At 28.9% G+C, this 11,757-nt stretch overlaps 1 protein-coding gene across 2 annotated transcripts in view; it reads right to left on the bottom strand.

Annotated features, from left to right (window-relative positions):
* Positions 1-11,757, bottom strand: part of LOC107451345 (eukaryotic translation initiation factor 2B subunit alpha) — a 26,930-nt gene that overhangs the window by 10,216 nt on the left and 4,957 nt on the right. Inside the window, exons 1-3 of one of the 2 annotated variants that reach the window (XM_043051227.2) lie at positions 5,456-5,537; positions 3,159-3,210; positions 1,042-1,143 (exon numbers count right to left, since the gene is read on the bottom strand). In XM_043051227.2, coding sequence (XP_042907161.1) covers positions 1,042-1,143; positions 3,159-3,171 — 115 coding nt within the window. In that variant the 5' untranslated portion in view covers positions 3,172-3,210; positions 5,456-5,537. Of the gene's footprint in view, positions 1-1,041; positions 1,144-3,158; positions 3,211-5,455; positions 5,538-11,757 lie in introns of those variants that run through there. The other variant, XM_071180644.1, reaches the window with a different exon arrangement.

The raw sequence follows: 11,757 nt of genomic DNA, 5'->3' as shown, positions 1-11,757 counted from the left end.
ATATATAGCAACATAAATAAATACAAAAGGGATTAAAAAAAGAAAAAAATAAAGAATATTAATAAGTTTTATTTACTGCACATAAGCTGCAAGTATATAGAACTCATAAAATAAGCTCAAAATATTGAGAAAACATGGAAAAAATTACAGAATAATGAAGAGAGAAGAAGAAAATTATTAAAATAAAATAACATAACAAAAAACTGGGGGCAAAGATATAATCCCTTCATCAGCTCACACACAAACAATAAGAAACTCAGAAGTGCTTGTTTTTAAATAATACTGTTAGATCATAGAGAATTGATTTAAGATTACTAATGTTATAGAAATTTCAATTTCATTGAATAGAAATATTCCCCTGTCATCCATGGGACAATGAGACATTATTGTATATATATTTGATTTAAAAATACATCTGGTATAAATAGAATTTTTAAAAAAAAAAATTTTGTGACCCAACTAATAATAAATTTGCTTGTCTCACTGGCGAAACTTTACAGAAAAGATTTGCTCAATTTTTTGACATACAATTCTTCTATAACTTTATTTTTTTTAAAAAAATTATTAATATTACTCACATTAGCTTTAAAGTTTCAGATACTTAACATAAAGTGTGCATATATTTGATAGCAAAATTTGCTAACTGCACTTTTTGGGGTAAAAATTAATGAAATTTGTCATTACATTTTTTCTCAGCTTTATTGTGATCAATTTTCATTAGCTTAATAATTAAATTTGAGGATTTTTAAAAGCATAGATTTACAATGGCTTTTATCATCACATTTTCCATGTCTAACTACCCTTGTATCCTTATTTCAGTCTATAAAAAAAAAAAAAAAAAAAAAAAAAAAAAAAAAAAAAAAAAAAAAAANAAAACGTAAAGTTGGTGTTGCTATTGGGATATTTGGTTTCAATTCAATCTTAAAAAATTCAATCAAATACACAAAAAAACTTTTCCCGTTACAAGCTAAAATTTACTATTGTTTCCTTTACTAGTGTATGTATGATAATAAATAATATATCATAATATAAATTCCTTACATGTGTCTTTAACCATGAAATCTAGTAGCACACGTAAAGCAGCAACTGCAGGTGACACATTAGGTTCATTATCTAGAATACTTTTGAAATCCTGAACAGCACCTTAAAGAGACATTTATGAGAAAGTTAATAATAGAAAAAAATTACCAAGATACTCTATTTCTGGCACAGAATAATAATTAAAAAAAAAAAAAAGACTTTATATAAACATTTTTTAAAAAGTTACAATTTTTTAAATGCAGCACACCTTGATTTTTTGCCAATAATTTTATTTTTGAAAAAAAAATTTAATAATTCTGTTAAAAATTATTTAAATGTAATTCATTAAAATCATTAAATATTAAAAAAAAAATTTTAATGTTCTGGCTACATGGTAAACTAAGCTATGTTTAAGCTAAACCTTTGAGTTCAAAAAAAATTTACTCTGATACACACAGATTAACTTTATCATGTGTTACCATTACTACTAACAAAGTTATCAGTACTAAAAGTTAACTTTTTTTACAATCTTACATTTAAGTTTTTATAAGAACTAAGTTTTTTAAATAAACTCCTACATTCTTTCATGTAATTATAAATATTTCTGTAATTATAATATATTTTCATTTCTTTAAAAATCAAAAATTGATATGTATATCATGTTTTAAGCAATGAAATTGTTATAAGAAATTCAATCAAGATATCAATAAAGAATACATTCACAAAACACTATTTTCAGATTACTTTAAAAAAGGTCAATGTATTAAATATTTCACAGTAATTCAATACAGTTAATAAAACACCGAATTTGACGAGAAAAATATTTAGCATACTATTAGATTTAAACAAAAATACCATAATATTAATAGAGAAATGCAATAGTGCATCAATACCATAACAGAAACTGGAATGAAAAGTTACATTCGAGATAATTTGCTAAAAAACAAATTAAAAAAGTCCTTAAGTGAAGATTGTCAAACAAGAAGATTAGCGGTTTTGATGTAGTGACAATAATAATATACAGTGGAACCCAAATTTTATGTTCTCCGTCGGACTAGCCTCAAAAAATGCACTAAGCAAGGTAATGTAAAATCCGGGGGGGGGGGGGGNGGGGGGGGGAATTTAAGTACATTTTTCAAACATTTAACTAACAAGAATTAATAGAAAAAAGGTGTAATCTTTTTTAGTTCTTGAATACAATTTCAACAATATTGCTCTGAATACTTAGTATTGTTTGCTTTATAGTTTACATTAACAAATGTTTTAAGAGTTTATATGCTTTCAAACTCTAGATCAGTTGCGGGTATATCCTCTGATATTTCTTGTTTATTGTCATTGTTTTCATGACTATCATTAGCAGCAGCCATTAAATCAGATATTGAAAAGTAGTAGAATGTATGTTGCAGATGATATACACATCATGGGATTCGAAAGATCTTCAAACAGGCAATTTAATTTCAAAGGACCAATGTTCCCATTGGATACCGAGAAGCAATTAATCCACGGAAGCTTTGTTAAACCCATTTGTAATGCATTTGAGTCGACACTATCCAACACTGTGGAAATCAAAATTCAGACCTTCCAAAAAGATTTTATTTGCTTTTGAAGCATCTTGCATCAGAATCAAGTAAAATAAATGATTGCCAAACCAATTGTTTAGTGTAACATTCTTTAAATTATTAAAAGATAACAAAATTTGAAATTTGCTGGAAAAAATTCCACTCACAAATTTTACTATTAAGCGTATACACTTCCTTACCCTTCTCATAGACAGAACGGACAATAAGATGAAATAGAAAAAATTTAAGAAAAGCTATAAAATGCAAATAAGCAAGTATCCTCTTTTTAAAAAAGAAAAAGAAAAATCAAAAAAGGTTTGTGAGAGTTTTGTAGAGAAAAAATGATTTTGTTCTGTTAGAAAAATGTATGTAGTAGGATTTTCTTAAAAAGGATAATGTAAAATCCATGATAATTTAACATTATCAGTATGGGCAATTTTTACGTGCCAGCAGAAAATGACGTAGAAAGGGGATTACCGAATAAAACGGACAACGTAACACCAGGGGTCCACTGAATATAAAACCTGCAATATACCACTAAAATGAAAAGGTAAGAATTTTAAAATCAAATGTAGTTACTATTATTGTCCATATTTTCAATTCATAAAATAATTTTCAAAAGCGGCAAGACCTGAAAAAAAAAAAAAAAGAATACATTCTATCGCTTAAAATAAATTATTTTACAATCATCAAAATTAAGACATATTTATATAAATCATTATACATTCAAATCAAATTAGTGAGTGCTTAAAGGAAATAATTTTTTCTATTTAGGCTACTTTAACTATGAGGAGGAGAATTTAGTAAAATCAGCATTGCCAAATCTTCATCACAACTAATGCTTTAAACTTGAGAGAAAAAAATGTAAAATGCAAATATTTTAAAACCAATAAACTACAAGGAGAGAAAAAAAATTAGGTAACAAGTGTAAGTATTTAATAGAATTCAGAAAAAATTTAGCTACAGTGCTTTGCTTTGTAAGAAACCTTTAAAAAAGATCTTTTAAATTGTAAAGAAATTAATATCCTGAATAGGACAATATATATATACAGTAAAAACTCTTATTGAGGAGTCCTGCAAAACGGACGTCTCTCAATACGGACATATTTTTGATTCACCTTGAATCTTTTATGAACAAACCATCCCAGAAACAGAAAGTGCCTAAAACTGTGATGTACGTCGCAGAACAAACGAAGTCCTGCAGAACAATTTGTATCTTGAATAAGTGACAGCGTTTTCCTGCGATAATAATTTATCAATAATTCATCGTCATTAACAAAATTTTACACTTCAAAAGTGATTGAAAAAGTAGCAAATCAAGAATGTTTGCCTTAGTTTAAAAAATAGCGTAGAGTATCTGTGTATGATCCTGTATTTTAATAAATGAAAATATAGTATTTTAACGTAAAGCTGACTTTTTTTCGCTGTGAAATGCTTGCAGAACATTTGTATAAATTAATAAGTCCTGTTGCAGAACATTTGAAAATATTCTGCTTCTGGGTAAACCATTATGCAACATTCTCCGCAAAGTGGACACTCTCGTAACACTTTTGCCTTGAAACGTTATTTTCTATCTCTTCAAGCCGGATATTATTTTTTGTGAACATGAAGGGAAAAAAATTTCTGAGCGGAAAAAATATGCAACTTTTCCCCATTTTTAAAGCATGTACATTTTTTCCTTCTTTAAAACTAAAAATATTAAACTATTTCACTACTAAAGAATTAATCTTTTTCCTGTCCCCTTGCCTTATCTTTCCAAAGAAAGGAGAGAAAATGATATTGCTCATTCGGACAATGGCATCTTTTGATCTGTTCATCTGGACGACACTTATGAGACCCAACAAGTTAAATTACTTCTTCCCCACTGAAAATTTCCTTCACTTTCTTATCAATTTGAAGACAGTGTTTAATGCAGCTGGTGTAAAAAAAGAGAACAGAAATATAATTTTTGAGATTCTCATACAAATAAAAACCGTTATTCAGACATTTATCAGATGAATAATTGTGAATATATAAATTCCATAGGTCCTCATGCCTTCCTTACAAGCAAGCATTGCTTTCCTTTTTTTCCTCTGAATCGCGGCAAGTTTTCTTTCAAGGAGGTGTTATACACGTTTCTTATCAAGTGATAGGTAGGTGTTGGGGGATGTAAACCTAATAATTGAAAGCGACCGAGGACTAAAAGCTCCTATTCGGTATCATGTGTCTAACTTTAATAACCAGGCAACAACTGCTTAATAATTGAACCACTGGTTCAAGATTCAAACTCTGATTGTCCACACGTTTGCTAATGTTGATCACTAATAAGTGGCATAACCAGGTCTTTGATTTTTATACACAGTTTGGTAATGTCGTCGGTTTTTATACACAGTTAGTGTATTTTTGTCAGATTGCAAACAGTATTTGTACTTAAGCAGCAAAACACTAATGAACTTATAAAACAAGAAGAAATAACTTCAATTAGGAACGAAAAGTAATGCACTAAACTCATTTGCAACGAGATATAAACTGATTTGTAGTACAAACGGGAAGACTCGCGGGGTTATTTTGTGACCCCAGTAATTAATAAAACGTTGATAGGGGGAGGAAAAATGCCGAAATTAACCTATAATTATTCAGAAAACGTAGATAAAAAAACTCAGCTACTAACAGAAGAAGGATGAACAGTTTTCTAGGAATAAGAATTTATAATTTGCATGTTAAAATAACCATAAAAAATTTGCATTAAATCATTAAATAATATAGGCGGTAAAGATATTTATAAATTTAAAAAAGAATGTGTAAACATTTTAATAAGGTCATAAAAAGAAAATGACAATTGGAACGTATATTTATGTATGAAATGTTTTGAAAAATTACTATATTATTTCTATTACTTGATTAATTGCTAAGAAAAAATGATGCAATGCTGTGTTGGACAGCTTTAGATTTGTTTATATTTACATCAGTTTGATAAACAGTTTAAAAGTTAAACCGTGGAAATTTAAAATATTAAACAACAGCATTAATTTTTTTTAAAAAAAGCAGTGCTTAACCACATAGTCTTAAATTTATTAATTATAAGGAGCAGATTTGTGATTAATTAAATGGGATAAGTATAAAAATAAATAAAAAAACTCACTTTAGAGCGATAAACAGAAAAAGGTAGTCGGAAAACTCTTTTGCCGCATTTCAAACTCATAGTTCCGGGTTAGAAAAAGGTAAATAAATAAACTTTTTCTCAAACAAATGATTTTTGAAAAATTTAAACCTACAATGCAATTAGTTAGTACAGAAAAACTAGAGTTTTAAGAAGCAAAAAATCGTGTGATCCTAAAATAAATGTTTAATTCCGCAGAATTAGCATGTCGTAGAGTTGGCAATTTTTGTGGAAGGTTTCTTGAAGTTTTGTACGATCTTCATTTATGAATTTATCTTATTTAACAAATTAAAAAACGTATTAGATAGTAGTAGTATTTTACAAGTAAATTATTGGTGGTTGTAAAATTATATTTCTCGCTATTTGCTACGAAATCTGTACGACAAAATAATTGCTTATGATTAGAATAAAAAACTAAAGAAAAGTTAATGATGTTTATTTTTTTAAGAAATTAGTTTCAGAAGATTTGTAAATTAAAATAAAAACTATGCACTTTTTTTATTAAATTATTTATAATTTTAAATTGATATAAATAAAGTAAATTTCTTAAAAAGCTTGGTAGATTTAGGTCAATACAAATCAGTAATAGGCAGGACAGTTCCTCACTGATTATAATTATTGTGACCAGACGTCCCCGATTTCCGGGGATTGTCCCCGGCGAGGACCTCGTGTCCCCGGTCGGTTTGCGTCCCCGGTTTTGTCCCCGGTTATAAAATTGAAAAATTTTGTGTAAAATATTTGATAAAAATATGTTATATGTAATTTTTATTTTCTCAAAAATTTTCATACAAATTAATGTAAGCATTGAAAATTAAATGTAAACTAGTTTTTAAGAACACACTATAACTTATACTACAGAAATTTTGGAACACATAACTTTAATATCTAGTTATGTTTACATTTTTACTAGGCTGTACGCCAGACATGTTTATATAAGAAAAGAAGTTTAAAACAAGACGTAACATGAATATTAGTTGCTGCTTTTAAAACAATTAATATCTTGGGTTACATAAACTGCCAATATTAGCTAATTTCCACTAAAAACAACAACAATTACTACATTTCCGTTTTATTTTAGAAAAATAACTAAAACATTTTATAATCAGGTAAACATTTTATAAATATCTAACCAATAAAGTATAAAACCATTTTTTATGAAATTGTTATTATTATCACTTACGACTAATTAATTTTTATAAATTCTAATTATTCTACATTTTGAAAACCTCATAATTTGTTATCGTAATAGATATTTAGAAAAATATTTTTATTTCTTTAAAATAGATGTCAATATGGCAACATAAACAAAAAAAAGAAAATGTCATTATTTGGATGATTGGAAAAACGAGTTTCCATTTATTGAACCGAATCCTAATAATTCTTCCAAAGTAAAATGTACAATGTGTAGAGCAACGTTTTCAGTTGGAAGTGGAGGACGAACAGCTATAGCAGATCACATTCTTACAATTAAACACAAAGAAGCTTTGGCAGCAAAAACAAAAACGAAATCCGTCAAACAGTTTTTTCGTAAGCTGGAACCATCCAAAGAAGAGTTTGACTTAGCAACATATGAAGGAACGCTTGCATTTCACACCATTCGTCACAACCAATCGTTTCGCAGCATGGACTGTACTTCAAATTTACAGAAGAAATTTGTAGACAAGAAATTTTCTTGTGCCCGAACAAAATGCGAAGCTATCGCTGTCAATGTTTTTTCTCCGTGGGCATTTCTTGAATTGAAGAAAGATTTACAGTCTGTTCAATTTGTAACAATATCTTACGATACTTCCAATCACAATCATGTAAAATTACTTCCTATTTTAGTGCGGTATTTTCAGTGGGACTGTGCTAAAGATCCAATTAATAATAAACTTGTATCACTAAACGAAATTAAAGGAGAAACTGTAAAGATTTTATCTTCAGAAATATTAAACGCACTATTCGAGTTCCAATTGAAGGATAAAATGGCTGGTTTGTCTGCGGATAATACTAACACTAATTTTGGAGGATTGTTAAGAAGAGGAACAGAAAATGTTCATACTAAACTTCAAACTGAGTTAGGAAGAGATATTTTTGGTTTTGGGTGTAATGCGCATATTATACATAATGGCGCTAAAACTGCTTTTGATTGTTTGCCTGTAGATATTGAAGTTATGGTATCTAAACTTTTTAGTTATTTTAAAATTTACACAGTCCGAATTGAAAGACTGAAAGAATTTTGTGAGTATGCTGACCAAGAATATCATAAAATTTTAGGACACATTCATGTTAGGTGGTTGACATTACTTCCTGCTGCAGAAAGAATTCTTAAAATTTATTTATCTCTTAAAGAATTTATGTTGTCTGAAAAAAAGTGCCCAAAAATCTTGAAGAATTATTTTGAGAGTGAAACAACCGAGTTATGGTTGTTTTTTGCGCATTCGCATGCTGCAATTTTTAATCAAAGCATCTTGAAAATTGAAAGCGATGACAAATGTGTTATTGAATCTGGAGCGGTTGTCAAGGATTTGATATTTAAATTGAAAGCACGAAAGAATGCCAAATTTGTTCCACTTGTTGTAAAACCTGAATTGACTAAATTGATTGCTGAGAATATCATTACTGAAGATTCTTATTTAGAAACGTCGAAAGAATTCTATGAAGCTGCGATTTCATATTTAGAAGCTTGGAACGATAACAACGATGATATGTCTGATTTGAAGTGCCTTCTTTTAGATTGTAAGCCTTCACGGTCTGAATTCGACGAGGCAGTTCTGTCTCTCTCTTCAAAATGTGCAATTTTGAATGTTAATTCCGACGATTTATTTGACGAGTTTACTTATCTTGAAGGTTATTTGGATTCAAAAGACGATAAATGGTACCAATCCGTACACATAACAGACAAATGGCGCGAAATAAACAATTATTTTCAAAAAAACAATATACCATTTACAAATATCAAAAGAATTGTTGAGCTTGCAATGTGCTGGCCAAGCAGCAATGCGCCTGTAGAACGGGTATTTTCGCGCATAAATAACTATTGGACTAAAGAAAAATCGCGAATGGATGTGAATACAGTGAAAGCGGTTTTATCTGTACTGATTAATTTTGATTTTTCATGTGACATATTTTCTCAATTACTCGAAAAAAAGCCTGAAATTTTAAAGAAGATTCATTCCTCAGTTTTTTCTGTCGATAAAATTGGGGGTGGAGGGGTAGAGATGAGTGTCCCCGGCATTGCCCGAAAAAATCTGGTCACCCTAATTATAATTGCTCCCGCTAAAATTGAAAAGATTTTTCCGTACCGGTAACTACACTAAAAAAAGAAGGGGAGAGAAAAGCTGTGCAGTGGCATGTGAGAAACTAATATAAAAAAATTAACAGAATGTCACTAACGCCAAGGGTGACATTTGTAGCCATTGTAAATGTATTTTTAAAGATTATTATGAGTACAAGAATTGGGAAGTTTTACTTGGTGATTTTTGATGGAGCAAACAAATACCAGTTATGGATATACCCTCAGCAACTTGAAGGTGCTAAAATGCCACAGGCTAGTTCTTATACTTGCCATAATTTTCTTATAAAAAATACATAAGTAATGGTTTAATATTTGGTTGCTATGAGCTTTAACTAGAAGATTTCCACACCGTGATCTGTACCTTTGCAACAGCAACAAAATAAAATACTAAAAAAACATTAAATTTGACTGAAAGTTGCCCACTGGTAAATCTGTGCATGTTTTTTTTTTTTTTAAATAGCAGATTTCTAATCCATTTAGTGTCTTATCGATTGTAGCTGGTGCGACAGATCATGATAGGGAAATATCTGGGGAATATACGTTTTACCCTTCACATTCGATCCATTTCTGTACATTTCTTTTTTAGTTTCAAACGTGACTCGACAGGTTGTTGCCAGAACTTGGAGGGCATTTTTGCTAAAATAAAAATTTTTGCACACAAAATATCTTACTTTTATAAAAATCATTAATGAATTTAATAAGTGCTCACCAGATTAATTGATAAGTTCTTAATATTATTAAAGCAAAAGATAGTCATTGCTTGATGAATAAATCAGTAATTAAAGGTAGCATAACAATAATGTATAATGATTCATGATATTGTTAACTTTATAATTCTCTATTTCAGATATGGAAGTACTACTTAGAATATTTTTCTTGGTTCATTCTAAAAAGAAAACATTAAACGATATGAGTTGAAACATGATGCAAATAACCACTCTCCAACTTCAATAATTTTGGGCTTAAATAAATATTTTGTATTTTAGGGGTTAAATTTAATTAACAATATATGGTTTATTTTATTGTATTTGCCTTTATACTTTACTTATATATATGTTTAATAGTGTTATTGAGTTATGAAGGTTGAATTTTTATATTTTAGTATTAGTTATATTTCGTCTGCGTTTATTAATGTAATACTTTTTTTTAATCCAGTGTAGTGAAGCAGAAACCTTTCTGGGGTTTTTGCCCTATGCAAAACACATTAGTATTCTCATGTTTAGATGAACTAGAGTATTTTTCATTTTTAAAAACTACATTTTGTGCTTTAATTTTATTGGAGGAAAATTTACAAACATGAAGAATGTAAATTTAAAGTATTGTATTTAATTTTAAACCTGTTTTGCATATTTGTAATAGTGATAATAAATAGGCATATAACAAATTTTTCATGTTTAAAAAATTATGCAACATTACTTGCACTGATGAATTGAATTAGTTTTTAGGAGTTGACCTGAATTTAATGAATTTTAGTGACCTTTGTCAAAAACTCAATGTTTCATCCCTAAACAATTCACTGTGTAATGTAGTTTTTATATATATATATATATTTACTGGTTTAGGATTATCTCACTCTCATTATCTTTACAGGTACTTTTAACAAATTTATCAAAATGAAACATAATTGTTGTAGTCTTTATATATTTTAAAAGCTGTCTTAGACCTTAAGTAAAATTACTACCTCAATAATTTGAAGTTTATTCAATTTTTTTCATGATCAATCTCACATGAGGTTTATATAATGAAAGATTATACAATGGAACCCCAGTTTCATGTTGTCCGTTTCATATGTTATCCCGCTTCTTACGTAATTTTCTCCTGGCCAGTGAAAATTTCCTATATTGATAATGTGTTACTGTTCCCAGATCTTGTGTTACTGTTTTTAAGAAAATCCTGCTTTATACATTTTTCTCAGATCAAAATCCATTTTTCTGCACAAATCTCGCACAAACATTTTCTGGTCCTTCTGAATAAAATTACGTAGTAGAAGATATTTGGAGGGCGACAGCTAGTATATTATTTGCTGAATATTTTTTTAAAAAAAGATACTTGTTTATTAGCTGTTGGTAGCTTTTCTGGTATTCTTTCTATTCTATATTTTTATCTGTGAGATAGAATTTTACCCTTGAGTCAAAATCAGATTTGTGGTGGGATGGGCAAACCACAGGAAGAGTTTTTGACGAAAGTATGGGAGCTTAAATTGTAAAATTTACCAGTGATTTTTTTTTTTTTNTTTTTTTTTTTTTTGCAGCTAGCTTTAGTATTTGAATCTTGAAATTATCAAATCATTTAAAGAGCGCTACCCTAAACAACTGGTTAGGTAATAATTTTTTTTTTCTTGATTCGGGTGACCTGCAAGAGGCTTCTAAATTAAAAATAAACATTCTAGAAGCTCTGAATTTGATTTCTGCATCGTTAGACAGTGTCGACTTAAATATATTACAAACGAGTTTAAGAAACTTCTTGGGGTTAGTTGCTTCTTGTTATCTAAAGGAAAAAATTGGTCCTTCTGAATAAAATTCCGTAGTAGAAGATATTTGGAGAGCGACAGCGAGTATATTGTTTGCTACTCACATCTCATTTCAATATCTGATTTAATGCGTACTCCCAATGATAGTGTTGAAAATATTGAAGATGAGTGAAATATTTCTAAGGATATCCCCACAACTGATCAAGAGTTTCAAAGCATAAAAATTCTGAAACAATATTTATTTGCTAATGAAAACCAAAAAGAAAAAAATTTGCAATCAATTGTAGATATT

Source organism: Parasteatoda tepidariorum, chromosome 5, assembly GCF_043381705.1.
Source record: "Parasteatoda tepidariorum isolate YZ-2023 chromosome 5, CAS_Ptep_4.0, whole genome shotgun sequence".
Taxonomy (NCBI): domain Eukaryota; kingdom Metazoa; phylum Arthropoda; class Arachnida; order Araneae; family Theridiidae; genus Parasteatoda; species Parasteatoda tepidariorum.
Note: the sequence above shows the minus strand (reverse complement) of the source record. Positions and strands in the feature narration are given on the sequence as shown.